Source organism: Amblyomma mixtum, chromosome 8 (assembly GCF_055824585.1).
Source record: "Amblyomma mixtum isolate Tamu chromosome 8, ASM5582458v1, whole genome shotgun sequence".
Classification (NCBI taxonomy): domain Eukaryota; kingdom Metazoa; phylum Arthropoda; class Arachnida; order Ixodida; family Ixodidae; genus Amblyomma; species Amblyomma mixtum.
This window is the reverse complement of record NC_143019.1, coordinates 33,310,566-33,337,870: the sequence shown is the minus strand read 5'-3', so window position 1 is coordinate 33,337,870 and position 27,305 is coordinate 33,310,566. Positions and strand designations below refer to the sequence as shown.

The 27,305-nt window shown below is 46.3% G+C and overlaps 2 protein-coding genes across 2 annotated transcripts; one reads left to right on the top strand and one right to left on the bottom strand.

The window, feature by feature from the left end:
- Window positions 1-1,689: 1,689 nt before the first annotated feature.
- On the bottom strand, window positions 1,690-10,399 carry LOC149331952 (uncharacterized). The gene is made up of 8 exons (XM_089557444.1): window positions 10,357-10,399; window positions 9,599-9,636; window positions 8,933-9,014; window positions 8,773-8,801; window positions 8,099-8,153; window positions 5,137-5,180; window positions 2,639-2,732; window positions 1,690-1,805 (listed from the first exon to the last, which is right to left on the bottom strand). The coding sequence occupies exons 1-8, from the start codon at window positions 10,397-10,399 to the stop codon at window positions 1,690-1,692; spliced, it is 501 nt and encodes a 166-aa protein (XP_089413570.1).
- A 1,398-nt stretch (window positions 10,400-11,797) lies between these two features.
- LOC149331951 (serine protease 1-like) lies at window positions 11,798-25,194 on the top strand. The gene is made up of 8 exons (XM_089557443.1): window positions 11,798-11,863; window positions 13,978-14,104; window positions 15,040-15,119; window positions 18,046-18,126; window positions 19,418-19,536; window positions 21,869-22,113; window positions 23,643-23,785; window positions 24,511-25,194. The coding sequence occupies exons 1-8, from the start codon at window positions 11,798-11,800 to the stop codon at window positions 24,676-24,678; spliced, it is 1,029 nt and encodes a 342-aa protein (XP_089413569.1). The 3' UTR covers window positions 24,679-25,194.
- Window positions 25,195-27,305: the final 2,111 nt, after the last annotated feature.

Below are 27,305 nucleotides of genomic sequence, written 5' to 3'. Positions count from 1 at the left end.
TCACTCTCCGCTTTTGACCAAGGCTCCGCATACGCGCTGCTGAACTATCACGCGCTCTCCGGAGCGATGGGGCTAGGTATCGGTGGTGGTGGTGAAGATATTTGTTATACACATGGGAGTTTGAGATGTGCACCTCCTGGGACCCGGCACTGCATTTAACCGTTCGTGTCCCGGAGGTTCATTACACAGTGGTAACTGTCCTGTGACTTGTTTTTTGTTCATTGTATAAGGGCCAGTACGTAGTCCTATGCAAGCGGAATTGTTGAGTTGGTTGAAGGCGGGCACTGGTTTATTTGGAAGGTGGCGTGCATGAGGCAGAAAAGATGATCCTCCAAGTATTCAAGTTTGCAAGCATCTTGATCACTCCTTCCAGCTTTCTGCTCCGAGTAAGAATCTTATTGTGAAATCCGCAAACATTGCGGCGTCGCAGAACCTTTTGAAGTATTCGCACGGTGCAGGTGCTTCTTGCGGTGGGGATTCGTATTCTTTGACTTCTGCTTTGTTCAGTACTATATATCACATTGCGTCCACAAAAGTGATTTCTACGGAATTACTTTTTCGGATGGCTTTCAACTTACGGTGTGGCTGCGGCATCACTCGGTTTTTTAGGTCGTCCATCAGTTTTAACGTGATTGCTTTAAAGGCCCCGTTCTCCATAAAATCCAGCGTCAGCTTTGTCGTCGTTGTCGTAGTGCGCGTTGTGAGCGAAAAATCGCGGGCATGGTTCTGACAGGCGGTCCGCAGAGAGCAACCTAGGAGGCAGGTGGGTCACCTTGGTCACGTGACCTTTCATTCACAATCAGTTCACCGGATAGTCAGCAAACTGCCCTCCGTGGTAGGTGGTAGTAAATTAATGACTGATCGCTCGGGAAGAGCAACCTGGGCCGCACAACGCCCACTGCTAGGAGCCGCTACCATCGCGGGGCAGTGATGCCAACTGCGCACAACTGCGCCAGAAGGGGTATGATGACTCCCAGTGGTCTAGGAGTGTAAAGATGAAGATGACCTCCTGCTTATACAGGAATTAACCCATTAACTGTCGCCTCATACCCTTAAAGTGAATCTTAAATGTCTCCTCTATTTTTTCAGCTTTCATCATGGCTGATATTTTATAGAGGTCATACGCTTACGCAGACTATTACATTAACACTGTCTCCATGGCTGGATGAATGTACTTTCTTCTTCACCGGATGAACCAACACTTGACCGCGTGACTTGCGCCGCTCATAGCATTCCTTTCATTTCACATGACAGCTGCGTTTGCTGAACATAGCCGTATCCATAAAATCAGCCCCGCCGCGGTGACTCAGTGGTTAAGGCGCTCGGCTGCTGACCCGAAAGACGCGGGTTCGATCCCGGCCGCGGCGGCTGAATTTCGATGAAGGCGAAATTCTAGGAGCCCGTGTACTGTGCGATGTCAGTGTACGCTAAAGAACCCCAGGTGGTCGGAATTTCCGGAGCCCTTCACTACGGCGTCCCTCATAGCTTTAGTTGCTTCGCGACGTGAAACCCCAATAAACCAAACCTTAAAATCATTAAGCCACAGTCAGATTTCTTTATTATTGAGACTTGGCAGCAAAGGCCAAAACTCCATCCAACGAACGGATGTGTTTTCGCTAGTGTTTTTGCTTTAAATAGAGGAACAAAACTTTGGGCCCTGCATGGGCTCGGGGGCGTGTACGAGAGCGGCTATTCCGTCAGCACAGAAACGGCGGATGCGCATCCGTTGCAGACGAAGATGTCTGGCCTGTCTTCCCGGATGATGCTATTGGGTCCGCATTCCAGTCCTGGCCGCTTGTCCAAACCTGCAGGACATTTGATATTCACTGTTTTGAAGCTCTAAATAAATAATAAAGAAGCACTACAGCCTGTACCACTGAAGCATGTAACAAGTATAACAGTAAGTATGCAAAACGAAAGAAGAAAGGAAGCTTTAAGCCAATATTCCCCGCGTGTTCTCTTGGAAAGATGGCGATGAACAGCATGTAGTGTAGCAGAAGGTTGCTTGAAAGTTATACGGGTTATGGGAATTATGAAGGGAACTGGGACCGCGAAATGTTTGATCCAATGTTTCAAATAGAAAACGCTTGACAAGCCTCTCTCTGTATGTGGTACTCGCTTTAATGCGATAGGCGTTCACTCGTCAGTCTTACGAAAAAGCAGATGGCAGCCTACCAACCGGATTGTATGGAACCTGCCAGCCATGGCCACGGATGTCAACGAAATTAATTGAAATAAATTCATGCAGTTGCCACCTGCCCGCCGTGGTACTACGCATCAGTTCATTGCTCTAGAGGTAGACAGCCTCCACACGATCTGCACAACTTGAAATGAGCCTTACCGCAGCCCGGGAAGACCAAGCCTAGTGTAATAAGCTCCATAAGGAGTTGCAATATCTAAAGACTCCAGCGTATTCAGCGTTGAATGACACGTGTGCTTAGGTGAAACTGCCGGGATGTTAAACTTGTTAACGCGGATTCGAATGTGCGGGGCATGCCATGATGTGTGTGTAGCATCATCTCTACACATGTGAAACTATAAGGAATAGCCAGCGAAACTAGCTAACCACATGTCCCAGCATCTGCACTCAATCCCTCATCTACGATAAAAAAAAAGCACTGGTTCAGCGTATACTCACATATGGCACGATCGGTGCCGTAGCACGGACACTTGAAGCAAACCAAGCCGGTCCTCTGGTAAGCGCAAACTTGGTTGGGACCACACTGGGGACCCTGGAACACGCACGTTAAGAAAAGAAGACAAAAGAACAAATTCGAGCCCTTCATAAGCGGTATTATAAGCTTAGTGATGACAGTGTTTTGCAGGTTTATGAACCAACAGTTGTCTTTTTGTTCTGCATATGTTGTGTAATCATTTTTCCTTGCCTCTATTAGTTAATTTTTTTTATTTAGAAACCTGCGATGTCGATGTGAAGAAGAAACTGCGCAGGTATTTTATTCTATCAGGAATAATTTATTTCGATCTAGTCTCAAAATCAAGGCTAGTACTTCATGGCATCCTGTAGTTACTCTATCGGTAGCCATCAACAACCTTAGGACAAAATATATGCACAGAAACTTGAGTGGGACACTGAAGTGGGGAATTCTGCTTTAAGGGTTCGACGTGATAGCGTTAACTAATTAATGCTTATCTGTGCGGAATTGGTCATTCTCTGCTTTACATTAACAGATCGCAGGGAGTCCTCGTACCACTCCTGGTGCAGTGGTGCAGCGGTTAAGCGATGCGCCACTGCACAGCTATGACAGGTACTGCAACCGCCCTTACAAAAATTTTTTAGACAGTCTATAGCCTGTCCGTAGACTTCTGTCTATAAAGTCTGTAGACTATAGATAAATCCTAGAAAAGAGAACAGTTTATTGGAAATACGAATGCTATGGACACTACAGATTAATGGCCATACACTTCTAGTACATTTTTGTCTATAGACAGTATATAGACTTGAATAGACAAAACAAATATCCATAGGAAGGCAATAGTGTCTATAAGAAGTCTATAGACTGTCTATAGACCATTTTTATAAGAGCGCCGCCGCGGTGGCTCACTGGTTATGGTGCTCGGCTGCTGACCCGAAAGACGCGGGTTCGATCCCGGCCGCGGTGGTCGAATTTCTTTGGAGGAGAAATTCTAGAGGCCCGTGTACTGTGCGATGTCAGTGCACGTTAAAGAACCCCAGGTGGTCGAAATTTCCGGAGCCCTCCACTACGGCGTCTCTCATAGCCTGAGTTGCTTTGGGACGTTAAACCCCATAAACCTAACCTAACTATTTTTATAAGAGCGGTATAGCTTGGTAAACCCAGGTTGCTCTTCCGGAGCAACCTCTCGGGACCAGTGATAAATGGAACTGCTACCTGCCACGGACGGCAGGTTTTTCACTATCCCCTAGGCATTTTTATTAGCATTTTTTAGGCATCTTTTTAGCAAAATTTATTATCTATGCAGATTACACAAGTATTTTTTTTGCTGGCAATGATATCAATCTTGTTAAACAATGTAACAGTGAAATGAAATCCTTAGAGGAATGGTCTAGAGTAAATGCAATGAAGATAAATGAAAGCAAAACAAAACCGATTATCTTCAGGCCGAAAAACAAGCACATACCTCTGCATCAAAATATTATAATAAACTCACAATGCATCGATTTAGTCGAGAATTTCAAATGTCTGGGTGTCACCTTTTCTGCAAACATGTCCTGGGATAATCACGTCAAGCATGTACTAAGCAAAATAAGTCAAATAACTGGTGTAATAGGTCGCTTAAGATATATCGTTCCCACAGGCATCAAACGCTCGGTTTATCATTCATTATTTCAATCATACTAGAACTACTCTCACTTAGTATGGGGAAACAACACCCACTAATATAGAACACATCCACCTGTTACAGAAAAAGTATATCCGACACACACATAATGCTTCTTATACTGCTTCCACATCAACTTTCTTTAAAAACTCTGGTGAAATTCCAGCTCACAATCTCTATAGATATCGCTTAAGTCATGTATATGAACAGGAAATCCACAGGAATATCAACAATATACGTACCCTATCCCAATTACAGGACAGAACTCAAAGTTAGATTACAAAACACTTCGAGGATTGGTCAGTACCAATGTCACGTTCAAGTTACAGGAAACATGCAGTGCCTTAAGTACACTATACCAACGGTTTTGAATTAGTATAATTCGGTCCGTTTTGACCTCTTCACGGCAACCTATGAGGACCTCCGGCAGATGTATTTGGTTTCTATGTAATGTTGTCTACCCTTGCTGTTTTCTTTTGCATTTATAGCAGTGAGTTTCGCTATTTCGTTTTTTTTTCTGCTTTCGTTTATTATGAGTACTATATCTGCTTCATATTAAATATGTATGTAATGTTTGGGTATCAAGAGTATGTTTGCTTATGTGATGCTGGCACTCTGCCGAAGTAAGGGATTGTGGACCCGTCAAGCTGTCCAAGGAGAGCTTTTTCTACAATCCCCCCCTCCATCTGTATTTGATGGCAAATAAAATATTTCATTTCATTTCATGTTGTGATGATGTCACAAGGTCACGTGACCTTGGTGGCGTTCAGTAGTCACGTCCATTTTTCCTGCATGAAATGAGAAATGCGCACTTACGTTCCTTCCTCCGCATCTCATCTCCTGACGTTCCAACACGAAGCCTGTATGAAACGAAAAACAGGAACGCAGCGAAACAGAATCTAAATTTAGAGCCACCCTTGACAGCAGAATGCCTATTTTCATAACACAACAGTGAAAAGAGCTCTATTTCTTTTCAGGCTCGATTAAAACCCACAGTTATCTGCAGCATGCCAAACACAATCGCCATCTTGCGGATACAGCACATTCCTGAAAGGGGATATAAAGTTGTTATATGAGGATATTGGGACACATGCATCTTTCGATTTTTGGCCTTCTGTGCACGCGAGTTATCGACGGCAGCTTTCGAATGCTTACGGTTTTTTTTTATACCAGGCCGCTGTCCAGTTTGCCAAAGTTGTTGATATGCCTTACCATGAACGTGAACCGGTGAAAAGCTCCCGTGCCACATCACCATTATTACGTCTCCTTCAGAGGCAGTTTTTAAGAAGGTACTGTACCATCAGCAGACGAAGCCAGCTTCTGCGGCGGGTCACAGATCTCATCAAATGGGGTGCGCCAAGACACCATAGCAGACATGCCACAGTCCCATCTTGCCTAGATGATATTAACATGGTGTCACCCAGCCTGGCTTTACCCCAGCGCTCTTCCAATCCGACACCGCTGACGAGTCAGCACAAAGATCCTTCGAAAGCATGTGCCTGTCGGCACTTTGGCTCATTGAATTTCTCAAAATTACCTAGATGTATAAGGCGCTTAATTAGTTCATCCAGCCTGGCGAAGCGCAAGAACGCCTCGAAGTGGAGGCTTAGAAATTTTGGCTTGGCTATTGTAGAGCAGAAAATCTTTATTCAGTCGCAGCAACACGAGTTTTCTCGAGATAAACCTGCAAGAAAAGCTTTGATTGTTTCGACACGAGCGTAACGCTGAGCATTGAATTGGGCTAACCTTAATAAAGAACTGAAAAAAAAAAGTCCTATGAAAAGAATGCATTCTGCGTCACAGGGGAAAGCATCGCGGCGCCGTTATGATTCCGCAACAAAATCCATATATGCCAAATGTCGACTCCTTAGCATTCCCGCTGTGAATAAAGTGTTTTTAAATAAACCGGCACATATGGGGCCCTCCGCTAGTAAGCTTGAGAAATTCGACACATGATTAGCGCTTTGGTGCTGCGAAAAAGATAAGGTAATCCTTGGAGATAAGGTAAGCCTTGGCCGACAGGTCAAGAAATCTTTCAATTTCCAGTAGTGCTCCCCGCCTTCCTATGCGCATGCACAAACACGTACGCAGGCAGACATGCACACATATTGGGCTTCATGTAAATTAAAGCCAAGAGCCGTAACACTGCGAAACATTAATACCGAGGAATGGGTTCTCTTTACTTGTAGATTTACCAGATAATTTCTTATTGGACAACAAATCTTGAACCGACAAAGTCTACTCAAATGCTCTAATTACGGAGTTCGAAGGAAACGCTGGTGATATTTTTGACGCACCTTCGCCCTAATATCGAGAGGTGCAGTGGGGACCGGGTTAACGGAGGCAGCAGAGCATCTCTGAACTTTTCCTTTTTAGTGCGAAAGCGCTACATTACTAGCAATGCTGAAAAAGCCGATGGGTCTTTCAAGCCTAGACCTTTGACCCTTGATCTTTGACCTTTGCGACGAAATAACTTTGATACGGGTGCCTACGGAAAGGTCACGTGGTACGAAACTTTGGAAGAAATTGTTTGGAGGAGAATATAAGGCAGAGTCCAGGCAAGAGGCAAGTAAATTCAAAGGACAAGTTATGCCGATGTTTAGGTAGTAGGGAAGCTAATTCGAAACCGAGTGCTTTCGCACGTCATACTCGGTTTAACGGGGTTAAAACTTTTTTTTTCGCCTCTCACAGCGGAGATCTTGAACGAACACTGAAAGAAAGTCAATGGAAAGCGTTTGTTTCTACGCGCTGCTTGAAAATCTTGTCGATCCTGAGAAACCGGGTAATATTAAACTGACCTTTCTTGACTAAACTTTCAATTCCGCTGAAAAATTAACTTTTCAGTTAATAAGTTGCAGGACACCACAAGACAACCGTAATAGTGATATTTAAGACGGTTTTCCTATATAATAAAGAGTTTTTAATCTCTCACTCAGCCAGGCTACAATCGAAATTTTGAGGCAGAAGAGCACCAAAAGCACGCGTGGAAGGCTGCAGTCGAAATTTCGCTCATTTAGTTCAGTGCGCGGATAAAACGATGGTATCCGTGAAAAAAGCTACCTATGAACCGCTTCATACCTCTCTAACCACGGCTGTGTCCAGCTGATAAGAAAGCGTTCAATTGATAACGAAATCCATTTCATTTTAAAGGAAACTTGAGAGACGCTTAAGCTCCGGCTTGAGAATGAAACGCGATAACGCCCGATTTTTATACTGTCCACATGACGGCATCACTCCGTGTTGCTCCTAGACATCTCCATTCGGATAAGAAACTTTCGACCCCACTTCCTCCAGGACGAATGGTGACGTCACACTCCCTTACAGCGCTCCTGGTGGCCTCCGGTAAAAGTGGAAAGCTTGCGAAAGGTTTTTCCCGCACTAACTACGCGATGGAGCCGCGGCAGCAGACTGTGGCGACGACGGCGACGCCACCTTTTTTGCCTCACGAGTTCCTTAACTCTCTCGCGTTAAAAATTACACTGTTCGGCAGCCGATAGAAAGGAAACATTACGCTGAAACTGTATCTTTAAACGAAGGGGCAGTTTTCAGCCCTTGTACAAAATTCCTATAAAGCTGTGCACATTTAGATGCGTGTGCTCTTGGTGCACGTCAGGTCCTTGTGTACGGGCGTGAGAACAGAAAGAATTCTCCTGTGCACCAAAGCAACAGCTTAGCATGTTTTCAAAAGCCAAAATCTGCAGCTTTTTAAGACACCACAAGGTGGTACATCAGTTATTCTATCCAGCAGTGTTCGTAAAGCTAATTCCGTGGAACTCACATTCATAAGGAGAAGATGGGCAGTCCTTCAGCCGGCACTGGAAACCGGGGTCGCACTGTGAGTGAAAAATAAAAAAAATAAGCTCAAGTCAATAAATTAAAAGTTACGAAACCTTTTCTTAAGCTTTTCCTTCACGCACATCGAGTAGTTAAAACTGCCATAGAAGACCGATAGGGCAAGATTTAGACGATAGCCAAAACATTCATAGCAAAAATATGAAAGCCTTTCGAGAGGAGATCTGCGCATATATTTATCATACGATATATAAAAAAATGGCATTAAAGTATTTCCTGCTGAAAAACAATTTTGTCTTTTCTTCAGAACAGCTGGGTGCGCATGATTCCTTATTGCGGACGATCCGCTTTTGGACACTCTTAATAGGCTGCCGAAGTGTCCATATTAAGGAGGCAAGAATGCATTAACTCTTTACAGCATCCTGAATACATTAAGAGCGCTTTATTCGTCAGCGCTACAAGTCATTTAGTCATTTTTTCAGTCACACGTCGGTTTCGTCCCATTTACTGCTGGAAGTTATAGTGTCCTACAAGACGTCACAGATAGGGGCCAATATTCGAATAAGCCTCCGCTAAAGTTGGAACACTGCTAGAGCAATAACTGCGGAGTTGCACAGGGCCCGTGTAAGTATGTAATGGATGAGCCAACAGGGTACTTACGGAGCACGACGTTGGAGAAACAGAGATGCCTGCGAAGAAAAGAGATAATACGGCTTTAGATGTGGTACTGCACGGACGCTGAGAGTGCTAAAGATAATGAGCTCAAGTTCACGAGCTGGTTAACGGGAAATAAAGGTTACAACTTAAATGCCGTACTCACAGCGATGATCGGTCTCACAGTTGGCCCGGTTGGAATAATTGGCGTGAACGACGCACCTTTGGCTTCCAGAACAATCGGAATCCTGGGAAATACAGAAGTCAAGTGATAAAATCTCTCTTATTTACTCAGAGAATGATGACGGGTTTTACGAATGCATATGGGGTAAATTAGCGAATGAATTGGTAAATTAAGGCGGAAGCTCCTTCGACACGCAGTGGAAACATGGGACGCGTGCCCTTTACATCCGATTACAAAGCATACGATAAGTACTAAATTACTGACCTGATAGGTTGGACGGACCGCGTGCCAGTAATGTTTCACGAAAATCAAAGCGATACTAACAGCAAAACCAATTTTAACAGCCGTGATCATCTCGGTGGCAGGCAGTGGGATGACACGCTCTTCCAAGAAAGGATGGATGACACAAAACCGTACTTTAACTTGTTGAGAGTGAGCGCATGCTTTTTACACGCTTCGGAATACGTTCTTTTGCATCTAACCCTCAGCAATCAGACTTACAAGCGTTGTTGTGCTGCTTCAATGCAGTATATTCTTTAGTAATCTGCACTCTATTGTGCAAGAAAATTTTTCTTTTCCGATTGTAGGGCGACAAATATAGTATACAGGTGGGATGCTGCCTACATCGTATTGCAATGGCAAACTTACCGTTTCACAGTGAGTCGCCGAAACAGCCAGTCCATAGCCTGGAAGAAAGTCGTTGTGAAAGATTAGCCCCTGCTTTCTGTGAGGCAGAGCAAAACGATGTTTTGCGTTTTCAGTGCAGCTAAGAAAAATGAAGCAAGTGATTGCATAATTAGATTTTTATCTAATTAAGGGTTCTCGCAATTTAAGAGTTTGCTGTATTACGCTTCTACGTGGTTCCGTTGCCGGTTTATCCCGCCGGATTGAGCACTCGCTTACAATCTTCGGGGCGAGCTAGGATGAACAGTTCTGACTGTAGTTCATTTGGGTAGTTTCAAGCGGAAGGAAAGGTTCAAAGTTCTAGGAAAGACACAGCGTATCACTTTTCGTTTTTCAGCCGAAAACTTCATGACGGAAAAAGAAAGATTTCGCGCTCACACGCAGGCGCTTCCCTGAGCATTCAGTTTCAGAGGACCAGACAATAGAAAGGAAGACGCCCCCGGGTGCTCTGTCGACTTCTGTTCCGTTGTTATGACCCTTGCAACAAACGGGATGGACGTGATATCAGACTACGAACTTGAAGGCAAGGAATATTGCTTCAGGAAAGTGTGAAAGCTTAATGCCCATGTTGCGGATAGCTACAAATGTTACCCGACGAAGGCAGTTGCGGTTTTTGAAGTTATTCTCAGCAGTCGGCTCTATTGACCCCTACCCCCTTCCCTAAAGCAAGCAGCACCTCAAGTCTGACCTACCGACGAAAAAAAAGGCACACGCTTCCTTACCTACGAGGGCCAGCGCAGCCAACGTCAAGTAGAACGATCCCATCACTCTGCCTGTATATCCACTCTAGCTCCAACTTGCCCTGTCCAGATCGTGTTAAGCAGCTCTGAAAAGCTGGGGCCGAAACGCGATGCTCTTATATGTGCAGCGTCCAAGAAAGCATTGACCGCGCATGTCACAGAGCCACAAGTGCCATCCCAGCGACCCGTGCAGGATCCTGCGGCAAGCAAGATGCTTTTTCTGCCTCCCCGTAGTGGGTGCTGCCGCTTCTTATCAATGGAAAGCGGGTAGGCTCAGCGGTTTGTGCAAGACAGGTCTGAGTGGAAAGTAAACAGGAGAAGGTTAGTAGCAGGAAAGACTAGTTTTGAACGCACGTGTGTGCCATTCAAGATTGTTTCCAGAGCTCAGCTCACACGTGCGATCTGCAACACTTGAAACCTTACTTGCGTAGTGTTTAGTTAAAGTAAAATCAATTCGCTATTTACATTCATAAATCAATTTGCCGGTTCTATTTGCTTTCTTTTATATTTTTTTTTCGAGTATGAGGAGGTCGACGTCCGTGTCTTGACTAATGCCCTGCAGGACCATTCTTTTCATTTCAGCACAACGAGCACACAAACAATGTTTCATGGTGTGGCAGGGTCGGTGGTTTCACTCGCTGGGACCGCTGAAACACACCGTCCTCCATTATCTTGCAACCACACGGGCTCTTTGCTTACTCCCACTACTGGCCGGCATGCCCTCACCACCGGAGAATTCCTTGCAAGGTGCGAAGTGAACCAGACAACAACTAAGGCCTACCCCATAAGTGAACCTGCTCGCCATCGAAGTTGTCACCCTTGCCGCCAGGGTCGCACCTTCCCACCCGAACACACTGATATCATCATCGCAGATTCTACCGCAGGTTTTCACACAAGCCCAGAAAGTCAATAACGTCGTTCCCATAGGTCAAGAAAGGCGCCACCTTACCATGTTTTTTCGGCATGTCTTTGTGATCGACTGGCGTCGTGAAAAGAACTTCGCCTTTTCAGCCATCATCATCATCGTCATTATTAACATCATTTCCCATCATCTGCACTTTTGCGATAGCTGGCACCAACAGAAACCTGATTATTACTGACGAAACAGAGCGTTGTATTAATGCCATATTCCTAAAACCATTAGGCGTAGGGTTACAGTGTCAGTTCCGGTAACTGCATCAACACCATCTAATGCTATCGCTTTGCAAACACATAAAATAATTAGGTGTCCCTGTTAATTCCCGTGGCTTCACGTCCACAGCAACTTATGCTGAATAAAACTTGGTTAGCAATGGGCGGACTGTGTGTTTTTAATAATGCCCTCTAGCATTATTAATCAGGCTGATGATGATGAGATCAGCAGTCGCGTGGTGGCGCGAGCCACTGAGCTAAATCTAGAAGAAGAATGTTCTGAGCCTCCGAAATGGCGCTCTCCTGGTTCGCACTCTGCGTCGCCGGGCTCCTGGTTGCCCAGTTGTACACGTTGCCAGTAAGTCAGTTCTTAATCGAATTATCCAGTTATTATTCTTACAACCGGCAGCGAAATAGTCAGCCACACAAGACACGCCGCGAGACGTCGTGGCGTCGGCGGCGATCCTTTTTTCTCTCAGCCCTTGCATGTCCTGCACAAACCACCTGATTTTGCGCAAAACATATATCATAACACCCTTGGTAGGCCCTTGGCTACCTGTCCCTTGTCAAGCACTGTTAGGAGCACGCTGGATGCGGCCGCCACTTTCATCCTTTCTCAGTGGTTTTAGCATTCCATTTTCTTCATCCACGATACTTCGTGTCAGAAAGCTAAGTTCGGGATCCTCTTTGTGGTAGTCTTGCTTTTTCTGCGTGGAAAGAAACGTGTGTTAGAAAATTCCTTCCCTTCAAACTGCGGCCCTGAAACGCTTTTCCTCGAGGCTCTTCATTTTGGCCCTAAGGATTGTGCTCTCTTTCCGGTGCTGAAATCCCTCTATTCATGACAGGCCAGGAGCAGTACACGCTGCAGTCCTGATCACCAGCCGGTTACGAGCTATTATTCTGAGCCTTATACACAGTCAGCTGTTAAAGGTTTGATGCGCGGACGTTGCGCCGCTTGCACGAGCCCTAAAGACCGAAAAGTCTGGAAAGGTGGGGACAATAATTCTCCTTACCTTGCACAGATATAGATATTAAGGAGTGCCATAAGTGTTTCACTAGGCAGCTAAGGCGCAAACTCCTTCCTCCTTACTTCCGGCAAAGACGGTACTTGTTGGTTTAGTTTGCACATGCCTAGGAAGCACGAACACGCTCATCATGTGTTTTCATGCTGGTAGTTCCTCTTCGGAGCACAATAATTTTGGTAAGTGTCAATAAATTCCGCGCATGTTTTGATCGTTGCTCACAGTTGGAGGCCTTCGCATTTCTTTTTTCTTTCCTGTGTGTGTGAGCATACCTTGTCTGAAAGCTTCATTTTATTCAATGTTAGGTAACAACGCCCATAAGGAGGGCTGGCATTCACCCAGCAATTGCCATATTTCACCACATTTGCACCACTGACTACTATCTCATGCGCAGGTGCCGGGGAGAGCAGCGAGCCTCAATCCAGCCCGAGGTATGTCACGCCTGATCGAGCCGGATTTTGCATTTTGTATATTGACTTTTCGCGTCTTTTGTATTACCCTGGAGACAAATGCAGGCTATGTTCTGCACCTTCCTTGAAATTAAGGACAAATGTAAATTTGGACCGGAAGTAGTTTATGAACGCAATTTCTTTCATATATCGTAATGTTCCAGTATAACAAACAATATGTCCGCAGAACTCCCCTCGACAGCCTTGCATTTCTTCGCTATTACCGTTTTCGTTGTCGTCAAAAACGTGCCCCCATTCGTTTTCTATGACATTCTTAAATACTCGATGCGAGCGATGGGAAAACTTTAAAAGAAAGACTTTGCTACGCATCAGAAGACTGGACCATTACTTCAATATTTCTTCAACAGCATCTTACAATATGCTACAGCTAGGAGACTCACAATTAAAATTGATGTTCAAGAATCCTGTAGTTGTTCGGCTGCCCAACCAGAGATAATAACTGGGAGAAACAAAAGAGGTTTTGAATAGAGGAAAGCTGCGCTGTAGCCCATTCCAAGCGCAGCCTTAGTCGTGCGACGAGGAAATGGGTGAGCTGAAGCGATTAGACGAAACGTAAAGGTCGTACTAAGCTACATGTGAGTATACAGATTAAGATGCGCCACGTACCGTTCTAGAAGCCTAGTAGGACGAGTACGAATGCGCGGTCATTCTCTCACTATTTAAACACAACTGTCAAGTGACTGGGGAACCTTTTTACTTTATTCAACTATAACTTCAGATAAGGGCTGTGGAGGATGAGATTGTGTGTACTGCTCGAGTAAGTGATGCTACAACACATAACGTGCCTGCACAAGGTAGATTCTACTTCATTCGCCGGGGTACGAACACGCAATACGACCTTGTCCTAATTACGTCTTGAAAACGCAGCCTATTACGCAGTGCATATTCATGTGAACAGCATTGTTAAAGTAGAGCTTGAAGAACTGTCGAAGGAAGATGGCCTTCTGATTTTATGACGTGGAGCGTGCCTCTGGCGGCAGTACATGATCCAGTCTGACATTGAGCGTGGACCACAGCTCTTGGATCTCACCGGTTGCGAATTCTTCATTGGTCCATCCATCGAAGTCCGCAGCAATAACTGGCTCAAAGCTTGGAGGGTAGCCGACTGTATGCCCGTCGCGGCTTTAAGATTAACTGCTCTCGGACGTGAAAACATGAATGTGGTATAAGAAGAAAATGCAAGGTGCATGCAATAGAATAGCGACCCCTGCAAATTGGAAATTCATTGTATTCGAACACCACAAGAAGTGGGAACACCCAAAGGACAAAAAAAAAAAAACTCCCCAAAGCTCATCTAATGATGCGCTAAATGCCAGCAGCATAAATACTTTACATGAGTCAGCATTGAAGCTCGACACAAGTGACGCGTTGGCATTTGCATTCCCCTGTTGCTCCGCCTCTATACTGCTCTGCACTTGTGCTCTCCTCCTCCTTGATCCTCCTCTCCTTCTTTTACTTTTTATCATGATCTTGTGGTCGCAGACCTGCTGCAGTGGCTCAGTAATTAGGGCGCTCGGCTGCAAAGCCGGAGTATCCGGGCTTGAACCCGGCTGCAGTGACCGCGTTTCGATGGAGGCGGAACACGAAAAGGCGCTTTCTTCTTTCACTCCCACCTTCCTCCCTTCCCTCAGGGCGCACTTGAGGTGCCCAACGAGAATTAAGGCCGTTGCTCTATCTTTATTTTCCGCAAAAAAAAAAAATAGAATGGTCTCTACGCGCTGACGCGGACAGGAACGACGCTGGAAATTGACCAAAACGCGACAGTAATAGCTAGCACTCTCAAATAATTGACACACGTGTCCTGTGGCTTTTTTCTCTCTACGTGTACGGCCTGCATGCACTACTTGAACACAGCTTGACCAATAGTTTGTAACCAAGCCCATAGGTGGCGCCACAATTTTTCTAATTTCCAATAGTTAGGCTCAGAGTATGCATATATTCTAATTCTGAGTTTCGTGTGTGGGGTCATTAACTATTCATAAATGGCACGTAGACAGCGTTCCTCTTAAATCAGGATCCACAATTGCGCACCTTTTGTGCAGGTCGCTGCGGATGCAGCAAAAATGCAGCCGCTGGCATCGTCGACGGCTCAACTCTGGATTCCAACGTCTACCCGTGGGTGGTCGGTGGCCGTTTCTCCCTTCCACTATGGAATTTTAATGCAACGTCTCTATGAGACCGGAGAGGAAGAAACGTCCTTCGAAAAATGGGAGAGATCTTTGGAGCAATAGCGCAAACAAGACAAGGGACAAAAGAACGAGAAGACACACACAGCGCTGTTTGTGTCTTCTCGTCCTTTTGTCCCTTGTCCTGTTTGCGCTACTGCTCCGAAGTATGAACTAACAAGCCCGAATTTCAACGTTGTTAGAGAGATCTTTGCTTGCGTGCCAAAAACCTGCGTGTCAAAAACCTGCGTGTCAAAAACGCGGCACCGTTAAAGGCCCCGTTACCCAGAAAATCCGGTGTCGGTGTCGGCGTTGTCGGTGTCGACATTGTCGGCGTTGTGAGTGAAAAATCAGGAACATGACTATGGCTGGAAGGCACCCAGAGAGCAACATAGGAGGCAGGCGGTCACATAACCTTCCGGCGTCATCACAATCTGCCTATCGGATAGTGAGCAAACTGCCCACCGTGGCAGGTGACAGTTACGAGTAAATTAATGATTGGTCACTCGGGAAGAGCAACTTGGGCCGCACAAGGCCCACTGTTGGGAGCACCTGCCATCGCAAGGCAGTGGCGCTTCGCTTAACCACTGCGCCACTGCGCTAGGAAGGGTATGGGGACTCCCAGGGAGATATGAATGTATAAAATAGAGAATGACCTTCTGCATAAATGGGAATTAACCCATTACGCTACCGCGTCATACCTTTAAAGGTGCACTGAAGAGGATTCTGAACATGTCTTTTTGTCGCGGGAACTCGATCCACACGTTCCTAGCATTCTTAGAAACAGTGACTTATTGCCCTGTGTGGTCGATTCCCAATTAAAACGAATTAACGTCCGGCTCCCGCCTTTATTTTTGAGTTCTGCCTCGTACGGTGGGCGGAGTCGACCAACGCGTGGAGCGCCTTTCACCCAGTGCCGTGGAGGCTTTGCTCTCGCTTTATTTTGTTTTTTAGGTTTCCATGAATAAATAGTTTCATTCGCAGATAATATAGCCGCAAAATAAGCCCTCAGAAATAAAAATACGCGCGGACTATTTGCTACTACGGACTACTACGTATTACTCCGCCGATGGCAGAGCGGCAAGCCGCCACGGGACTGGGTGAAAGGAGCTCCACGCGTTGGTCGACTCCGCCCATCGTACGAGGCAGAATTCAAAAAAAAAAAGGCGGGAGCCGGACGTTAATTCGATTTAATTGGGGAAATCGGCCACACAGGGCAGTAAATCGCAGTTTCTAAGAAAGCTCGGAACGTGTAGATCGAGTTCCCGCGGCAAAAAGACAAGTTCAGATTCCTCTTCAGTGCACCTTTAAGGCAGGGGCTTAAGTGTTGCCACCAAATTTTTTGGAAGGAAAATGGTGACAGAGCAAAGTAAAAGAAAACAAAGATGTACAAAGATTGGTCTTTTCTTGCTTCTTTCTTTGCCCTGTTACTTATGTTAGATGTTCCTTCTATGTATTCAAATTGTAATTTTTACCACCCCCTATGTAATACCCTCGTGAAGAGGGCCTTTAGGGGTATTTTGAAATAAATAAATAAATACAATAAAGTAGTATTCAACTGCGGTCTTGAAATCGTGGCGTAAACGGCGTCAGCGACGGCACTCGAAACGCAGCCGCTGGTGTCGGGTTTGAATCCGGGAGAGGAGCGCCAACTTTTCAGCGTGCAAAAAGTGACGAGAGGAGAAGGGAAAAGCGCGAAAACGTTGAAAATCAAATTTTACTACAAATAACTCAGCTTCTAACAAACGCATTAAAAAAAACTCTTGCGGGAGGATATTTGTGAAGATTCATCCTTTAATATCTCAGGAATACGGAAACTTTATTAACGTCGACTTTCAGAACCCCTCTAAAAGTTAGAATTTTCTACACATCGAAATATTAGCCCAATCCCATCAATATGTTCCTAACATAATCTTACAATACTCCATAGCTCCCTGGCAATTAAAAGTGATGTCCAAAAAAGCTGCACTTGTATTAGTGAAGCTTTTTTTTCGGCATGAATATCAAACATATTCTCTTCGTGAGGAATGCGTAGAAAGTCAGTGTCACAAGTGCACTCCTAAAGGCATTAAATTCTGACTGATACTTATTAATCTGTGTTGGGGTGACGTAGATGACAGGAGCAGCCTATCCTTGAAATCGTACTCTTCGGTTATTCTTCTTTAATCGTTTATTTATTCACTCTGATCGTGTATCACCGAGCAGTCGCAATATTAAAGTGACTCTGAGGGCAAGTTTGAGTCGGCCTGTATCGACAGATTGCCCTTTTCTAGCGACAATCGCGGTAGCGATAATTGTGATTATCTTTTATGCGGGAGCGCTAGGTTATGCGGACAGGAAGGGGGGGGGGGGGGGTCGCGGAAGCGGATCAGTGTAGCGAATCGCGTATCGCGCTATGCTATAACTCTCTAATGACGCTAACCGGACTGAAAAAAGAGCTTTTATAAGCTGGAAAAGGTCAGAAATGTAAAACACAGCTGTCGCCATCCCCGGCAAATTTAGCAAGTAAACGCGCTACGGCGCCACAGTTCTTTAAGCACGGATCCAAGAGGCTAGGCTGCACGCCCATTCCCTTACAAGCAGTGATCACGGAGTCCTTTTAGCGCAGACATCACAGGTTTGGAATCAATTGGCGAGAAATTTTTTTAATGAAATTTTATCCACAGTGAGCGCGTCTTCGACTGCCAAACACACACCAAGAGCACCAAAGACTCGTTTTTTACTAAGAAAAATTTGATGGAGTTGTCCTTAGTGTCCTTCATTGACATGCGCGCTGATCTTCGTTCGGTCTGAGAACGTTTGCTTTTAACCAGCAATTGCATGCCCGTATTTTACGGATGTGTTCTTCTTATCTTTTAATTCTCCTTTCCTCTAACTTTACAGATAAGCATTGAGGTATACTACCAGCCACAGGACCTCCAGCAGAATGGCACAGGCACTTGCTACACCGTCGACATTCTGCGCGTGAGTGTGGGCGTTTTATGTGCTGCGCCTTGCAGGACAGATAATCTTCCCGTCCTGATTACCTGCCCTGGCTTGGCGCATGCGCGGCTGTTGGTCTCGGTGTTCTCCATAAAAATGTCAGTTGTTAGTTCAGCCCGTGAACTGGGCTATTCTTTCAGGTGCGGCCGTATTTTTTGGCTGGTAGTAAACTTTTTGAACATTTGCGACAGCGGAAAGTCCGTTCAGTTGATATTGACGTTTGTTATAAGGAAGCTAAAAGCGTGGCAACATTATAAATGGCAATGCAGACAAGCCAGGACATTTGGTACAAGGAAAGAAACGGCTACTACGAGAGGAGCTAGTCTCTTTCGGGGAGCAGTCAGGCGGAACATACATTGCCAGATTAAGGCAAATGACTCTTTTAGAAGGCTCTTGAGGAAACCTGTAGTTCAGTGAAGTTTACAATACTGTGAATTTGATTAGGAAACATTCATATTCATTTATTTTTCCCACAGGCAAGACACAACTTAGACTCAAAGTCTACGCTTCCGCAGTATTTTCGCACATGTTCTGCAAGTCTGCGAGATGTCTGTGATCGTTGAGTCATGCACGTGTCAAAAGAAAGGTGGGGGGGGGGTAGGTAGCATTTCTACCCTTCCGGTTCTCTTTGCACTGTTTTTTTTTTTTTTTGGGGGGGGGGGGCCGGTACCGCTTAGCAACCCTCCCAACTCGCCAAACATAGGTACCTAGCTCCCCTGTATATATATACACTGTGACCTCGTTATAACAAAAAGGTTTATAACGAAGTAATGAATCTAACGAAGGAATGATGGTTCTCCTTGGAAGCTCGGTCAGCGTGGGCTATAACGAGGCTACGGCTATAACGAAGTAATCGCCGGACCCCTTCAACTTCGTTATAACGAGGTTCAACTGTCTCTGTTTTGAATGGCACTTCGGTGGACGATGTGGAGCCGTGGCGCAGTCACTTATGACGTCAGGCCAAGCCACGGGCGGCCATTACGTTTCGCAGGGATTTTATGAGCAGTCGGAAAGTATAAGAAAGCTCCGCCTGGACCGAGCCGCCAGGGAAGGGATGAAAGGGGAGCAAAGAGGGAAGAAAGGCACTTTTCTTCACAGTTGTTTGTCGCATGGGGGGGGCGGAGGGGAGGGGGCAATGAAAAGAGTATTTTTCAATATGCCGCGCCCGATATCAGTGACATGTGAACACCGGCCTGGACGTATTTGCTTGTTTAACGCATTTGATGCGAGAACGGCTGGTTATCGTTCTCCTCCCGTGGCACTTCACTTCCAGAGAATGATAAGGGGCGCACGATCCCTGGGCCAGGGCAAGAAGACCATACAGTTCCTATGCGGGGGAGCCATGATCACCAGAAGACACGTGTTGAGCGCTGGACACTGCCTACTGCCAGAGTAAGAGGCGAGCAAATTTCTAACTGCGCAGCAATGCCTAGTTGCATGTCAGTGGTCTGAACAGTTCTTCAAATCAATATCTACTTGTAGGGCGCCGTACACCGAGCTAAAAGGACCCAAATTGCTACAGGGGCCGATCTTCTGAGAACTAACTGCACTTGCAAGACTGTAAGTTTATCCAAGAGCAACCATTACTCCCTTACCGACTAAACTCGAAACTGTCATCAGGAAAGATAAGTTTTTCTCGGGTCTAAGGGTTCGGCGGGAGGACTGAATGGAGCAGAAGTCCAGTTGCGCCCATTGATGGGCTAAAGTTTACTACAGTATATGATAGCTTGAAATGTGCTTGTTCAGCTTGGAACGTCCATTACAGCATTAAAGAAAATTTGAAAGGACTATTAAGCTCCGCCTTAATAGTATGACATAATGGCGTTAATGGGTCGATGCCTATATATGGGAAATCGGTCATTCTCTACTTTACATTCATAGATCCCTGAAAAGCCTCATACCCATCCTGGCGCAGCGATGCAGCGGTTAAGCAACAAGCCGCTGCCCTGCGATGACAGGTGCTGCCACCGGTGGCGCTTTTGCGACCCATGTTGCTGTTCTCTAGCAACTTCTCGCGACCAATCATTAAATTCAACTATCGCCTCCCACGATCGGTAGTTTGCTCAGAATACGGCGGACAGGATCTGATTACGCTACTAGCCGTGTTACGCTACTAGCCACGCTCCAGGATCTTGCCGTGCCAGCCACTTTCCAGATGGCATTTCGCTCTGCTACTCTGACAGCCGATTACACTGACAACGCCGGCGACTACGTCGACGCCGAGTACGACACGTAACGCAGGAATGGGCGCCTAACAATTACGCTCTACAAATTGTTTCTTCCTCAGGATGACTGTGTTGCACGTGCCCTTGTAGGGCGACTGTATAGGTTTTAAAAAATCGACGAGCTCAGAAAGGTAAATGTGTGAAACCTGTAGGTAAAGCACCTGCGAAGTATTTTTGGTCTGGCATTTGAAATGGTGACGTAGTCGCCGATTAAAATCGCGACGGCCTTCAAGCTTCTCCGCAGCGTACAACGCCAAGTGAGGGGCGCCTGATGACATCATCGAAGATATCTGTACACTTCCAACACATAAACGCGTGCTTTAAAGGAAAAGGCCAACGCCACGAAGACAAAGCCCACCGAACAATGTTTGGCAGCATCCAGGGAGGCACAGCGGGGTGTGACTGACGGCAGCGGTAATTTGAAATCATACCTTCCGTGACGGCACAGTGAACTTCTCCGTGCTCCTCGGATGCTTTGAAGAGAAGGGTAAAATTCAATCTGCGATTACGTCAATATTTTAAATGCTAATGCGAAAGCACTTGGCATGTTTTACCTACAGCCTATATAGATTTGAATCCTTGAATATCGCGAAATTCTCAAGAAGTGGTTCAGTTGCCCTTTAATATGCGCATCATAAATGCTACTGTCTATCTCAAGCCTTCGGCATCTTTCATTTCATTTATCGGTTTCGTTTCGCCAGTACAGAGACTGCAAACAAGGGAGAGCAAGCTAAAGGCGCCTAGTAGCGCCTGACAGAGGCCTGCCCTCCCCCCCCCCCCCCCCAAAAAAAAAAAAGTGGCACTTGGCAGTGGTACAAAATTTCCATAAGTAACAGAAACTAGAAAAGCAGAAAAAAAATGGCTGAGGCTTAGCTAAGGTTAAGCCTAGTCAGATGCGAAGCATATTGATGGCTAGGCTTGGTAATACATGGCTTTCCTTGGTTGACGTTCATCCCGCTGTTCATCGGTCTCTGTGGCACGCTGAAGCTTTCGCTTCTTGTTCAAATCAGCCCTGCTTCTAGGCGGCATCCCAACACCTGGCCGCCTCGTAAGTGCCCGGAGAGCGAGGCAAGCTCAGCTTTATACCGCTGCTGTAGCGTCACGTGGTCAGCTGCAGCGCCTCTGATGTGGAGCCTCCACCGCCGCGGCCGACCGCGCGAGCCGGCAGCCCATCTCTCCTCTGCTGTGACGTCATGTTGTCACGTGGTCAGCTGCAGCGCCTCTGATGTGGAGCCTCCACCGCCGCGGCCGACCGCGCGAGCCGGCAGCCCATCTCTCCTCTGCTGTGACGTCATGTTGTCACGTGGTGTCACGTGGTCACGCTAAAGGTCAATGGTAGCTCCACCGCCGCGCTCGACGGGCTGTAGTGTAGCTCTAGTAATAGGCTTCGCATAAAAACTAGAGAAATATCTCCCTTTATACCTTAAAAATTACCAGACTTGGAAACTTTGCATTCTCCTCGTCCGTCCATCAAGACAATTAACCCAACTGCCGCGCAGGGAGTTCGAGCCCCGCTACGTAGTACGGTACGGCTCGGCAAGCAGGGAGCGCCAGGCCGTGGCTTTCGTGTCCAAGGTGTACAAGCACCCCAACTGCCACCTCATCGGCTCCGACCGTGCCGTCGACGACGTGGCTGTGTTCGTTCTCCGCACTCATCTCCCCGTGACCCCAGTGTGCCTTCCCCAACCGGGGGCGCCCCTGCCCGCGCAAGTCATCGTCGCCGGGTGGGGCAACACCATACCGAGTGAGTGCGCTTACCTGGGTGTGGCTTGCGAAACATGGATGAAGCCTTTTGTGGCGTTCAACATTTCTTTTTGTGAAAAACGCCTTAATTTTTTTTATTTATTTATTACATACTACCAGTCCTTTCCAGGACTAAGGTAGGAGTGGAAACATTACATGTATGGTGACAGAAATACCGAGACAAACTGGTACAAACAAACAGAGCCGTAACAAAATATGCTTACTAAGCACTATACAAATGGTCATAAAGCAGAGACGAAAACTCATCACGAGATTCAACAGGCACCACGTCGTCAGGTAGCCGATTCCAGCCATGTGTGGTCAGCGGAAAGAAGAAATATTTAAAGAAATCTTTAGCAGCATGGAATTCTTCGACATGTCGAGTGTGCTTATTACGGGTTATGCGAGATGTGCACTCCGTTATATAACATTGTTTATCAATCCCAGCAGAGAGGGAAACGCAGAAAGGGAAAGAGTGAAGACGGGAGTCCATGGCATTCTTAGATGAACCACTGAAAATGTCTGTAGATGGTTAGACGATAGAAGTAAAGCCGATTTTTATGTGCACTCCAGGAACGTTAACATGACTCTACTAAGCTGCACGATTCGATCCAATCTAACTTGATTGAAATTAGCCCTCTGAAAACTCAGCTAGTATGATTTAAAAATCCACACATACTTGTCCCCATTCATGGATTCGTTTTATTGCACAGCTCCGGCTGTACGTCATGTTATTGCTGCCCCATTACCTGTGCATCCTGCGTAAAATATGTTGCTATATACATAGACAGCGATTTTTCGTGGAATACACACATGGCTTATATGAGCAAGAAGCTTAGAGGCACGGCTTGCTTGTATGCGTTGAAGACCTACTTGTCGTCTGCCATTAGACGTTTAATAGCCCAGTCTCTGGGACGTGCTCTGCTTAGGTAATGAATGTGATGTTTCTTTAACTGTTCTGTTACATGGAAAACCAGGATAAATTGTATTGTTAAAGACGTGGCTAAAAGTGTTATTTATTCAACACCCGTCCGTTCACAAAGGTCGTTCATCTCTTCTGGCTTGTTTTTTTTTTTTTTTTGACGCCTCGTTCAAACGAATTACTCTACTTCGGTATTTCAGGATATGTGACTTTAATTTGCAAAAATGTTAGGGTGACTTCCCTAACATTTTGCGAAAAATTCCTCGATATGCGGTCCTCAGAGTGCGAACCCATTTTGGTGAATCCATAAGATGATACTATGTACCATAAATATTCAGTGAGCTGCCCGATTATCTTTTTGACTTGAAAACTCGCAATCAGTTACGTGATGTTATTGCTAAGTTTGGAGAATTTCGAATCTATAATGTAACCTCTCAACAAAAACAAGGTGTGACAGTAGCATAGGTTGTAGCTGCTGCCGGGCGGAGCCCTACCAGCCCACTTGTGGCTTTGGCTTGTCCGCGCCCTGTGTTATATCTGATTTGAATAAAGTATTCTTATTATGTTCATCATGTTTGTTTTGTGTTTTGTTTTCGCCTTTGTCGCAGGCGTCAGAAGAATCATTTCGTCGGACTTGCTCAAGGTGGCTTTGATGAAGGTGATCTCCAAGGAGCAGTGCCAGAGAGAGCACTCCTACGCCGACCTCCACGACCAGATATGCGCCAATCCAATATCCGGGTTCCCGGCGGGGGTGAGCAATCAAATGATGGCCACCTCCCTTCATTGCCACCATTACCCCACCATCATCATTTATCTCCAGCTAAGTTGAGCGCATTGAAGAACAGAGTCTTTCTGCCCTCTTCTTTGACGCAACCCTGTTAAACGCCAACCGCATCGCTCGTTTCCCTACCTGACGTTAAAGAACCCCAGGTGGTCGAAATTTCCGGAGCCCTCCACTACGGCCTCCCTCATAGCCTTAGTCGCTTTGGGACGTTAAACCTCCATAAACCAACCAACCAACCTACCTGACACTCTATTGCGCCTGACTCCGTGCATAAATAATTAAGGGCTTGGTTCATTTATCATTTCATATGGATAAGCGTTATGAATAGAGTTAAAGAAATTTATTAGTAGCTCAATCGAATATTGAAATGGTTGATAAGTTGAACCTACAGTAATTCAGTATTCATCTTGATTGGTCTATTGCTCATTTGATGGATTGATTGATTATTTAATTGATTGATTGATTATTTAATTGATTGATTGATTGATCAATTGCCTCACTGACTTATTGATTGAAACATTGATTGATTGATTGACTCAATGATGGAATGACTGACGGATTTATTGACTGACTGATTGGTTGATTGGCTGCTTGATTGAGTGACTGACTGCCTTACTGATTGTTTGATTTATTGGTTGCTTGATCAAATGGCCGACCCATTCATACCACCTTTTTTTCCTCCTCCTCCCAAGGGCGACTCCGGCGGCCCGATAATGAGCGAAGGCCCTTCGGGCGAGATTACCTTGGTGGGCGTGGTCTCCTGGGGCAACGAGACGCGTTTCCGCAGGTCGCCTTCCGTGTTCACAGATGTGGGGGCGGTCCTCACGTGGATCCAGGACGTCGTCGCCCTGCCCGTTTGACCTGCACGCCGCCCAATATTGCCGCCGTCCGATCCATTTGCGGTCGACTTTGTGCAAAATCGAAGATTATTGTGCTTGTCGATTTCTCTCAACGTCACTGCCCCGACTCCGTTAACAGTCTGGTTGGACGTAGTGTTTCTCGTTCACCGGTACTCGGGCGCAGTTAGGTGAACGAGCCGCATAGTAATAGAGCACAAACTCAATGATGCGGACTGTTCATGGGAATTTCAGTACGTCAGCATTTTTAACGAAGCGTTAATATATTGCAGTCTGTGTGAGGTGTAGTATTTCGGGATAATGCCAAAAGCATGCATGACATGACCTGGCTGGCGGGCGGGCGGTTACGCGTCAGCGCACAGTCGCTGCGTGTCTGAGCAGAGACCATGCCGTCCATTTCGCTCTGCTGCATCTGTGTTGCAGGACCGCATAAGCACACGCACCATCCGCAAGAGTCGATCTTCAATCCTCCACAGTGATGAAGTCTTGAGAGGGTGGTCATGTCTTGAACGCTCTAAAGGGGAGCTAAAAATCCGTCCACTACAGATTCACCGATGACGGCGCTTTCAGTAGCTCCTAATGTACATTTTCCGACTACATCGCTGGCTGAATGAAAGCACTGAAGGCGCTGGTCGGTAACTGTGTAAATGAGGTATAGGCAAGATACTGTGTGAATTCTACGATTGGCTGCAAAGCACTGAAACGTGACTGGTGTGAGAGACTTCAGTGATATGCATAAGGTGCTTTAGCTCCCATTCATTTCAATCTTCCTCGAACATAGTTCCATTTCGGCCGTGCTGACACAGCAACCAGAGCCGAGATTTTCTCTTGTTCTCACAATCTGCCCGACGGAATCGAGAAAAGAATTGCTCAGAATAAGCAATCGACTACTTACTAGAACGTAAATAAATATTAGCGGTACACTGTATTACCTTCAGGCTGGCACCGTGTTTTTGTGTAAATAACTTGCGTTTTTCACAAGTTCCTGACGGCGTTGCTTCTGCAGCCGCATCTTTTACAAGTAACAGCGTAACGACGCAAAGTGATCAGGCAGGCTTGTCGCATCAGGTTCTTGCAGCTGCTGATCGAAGACGAAAAATAACCACAGCCATTTTTCAGGTGGCAACAATTGCTGAAGCAGGCATGTAGCTTCCCCTGGCGCAAATCGGAATGTATGCATAAAAAATAACCTACAGATAAAAATCGGTTAAATTTTATTTTGCATACTGTTCCCTCCACTTATGGCTCTCATCACCGAAAAAAGGCTGCGAATGGAATTTGTTACCACGCTCTTAAAACGTTAAGCCTGTCTGCATCCAGGCTTAGTATTCATAAATATTCGTTGCCGAAAAACTGCGTACTGGTGACCCTCAACAGGAATCTTTGAAATTTTCTCAAGGCAGCGTAGGCGCACATTTGCATTCTTTTTGGCAGCGCTTGAAAGCTCCGAAAATTTCCCACCAACCCCTCCCCCCCCCCCCCCCTCCCCCATTTTTTTTGTTCCACGTAAATGAATTGCCGTTTCAATAGGTACCAGCACCTTGTGGTGTTTATGCAATTGTGGTTACTGATTACGGTTATACAATTATGGTTCTCAGCCGATTTGGGTCCTCAGTTTACTAGTCGCTTTTATAGCTTCATGTCCTAAACCATGAGCCCCATCTTGCTACAGCGAAATACCAACTTTTATATTTCTGTGTGATGGCCGTTCATGAACCTCACTCCAATATGATATGTCGATAATACTCTAGCTATGGAGAAGTCCACGCTTAATTCAGTTTTCAATTAACATCGTTGAACTTTGAGGGTCATGCAGTGAAGTTTAATCTCTAAACCATTAACACCATTCCCCTCTCTTTGATACTCAGGGTGTAGCTTACACGGATGCCTCCTTCGTGGCTCCTCGAGGTTCCTGCGGCTACGCCCTGTACCACCCCCACCTCCCCGCTCCTGAAACTCACACCAGCGGGCCGTTTCTACGCCCTCCGGGTGCATTGTCCCTCGAGGTCCTCGCCATTGCGCATGCCCTCCAGTCATTTGCCCTCCTTCCCTCTCTTCAAGAGTACACAGTCTATTCAGACTCACAAGCCGCTATACACCACATACAGAAACGCACCCTAAACCCTTCTCTTCAACAGGAGGTCGAACGAGCGGTCTCCGCATTGCAGCCTTCCATCGTTTTCCTCCGCTGGGTCCCTGGGCATTCAGGGATTGACGGCAATGAGCTGGCTCATCAGCTCGCCCGTGACACACTTTTCCGGGCACCGTTGATCCCCTGGCCCAAGCCCTCGGAGGACGGTGGGAGACTCACCCTTCGCCGCACCATAAAAGAGGTCTACCTCGAGCTCCGCCTCGACAAACGCCTTTACCCTCCCCCTCATCCATCACTCACAGTGCCGGAGGCTCGCCTTCTTCGGCACGTTCAAATGAATGCAATCATCACCCCGTCTCGCCTCTTTCTCTATCGCTATCGATCGGACCCTTCCTGTCCCAACTGCCCCTGTATCTATGCGGACCTTGCCCATTGCCTCTTCTATTGCCCGGCTGCTCAGCAGTCGGGTTCCTACCCCCCACCTTCTTTATCCATCACCACCTGGCTCGACTGGCTTGGCGCTGAAGGGGAGGAAGAA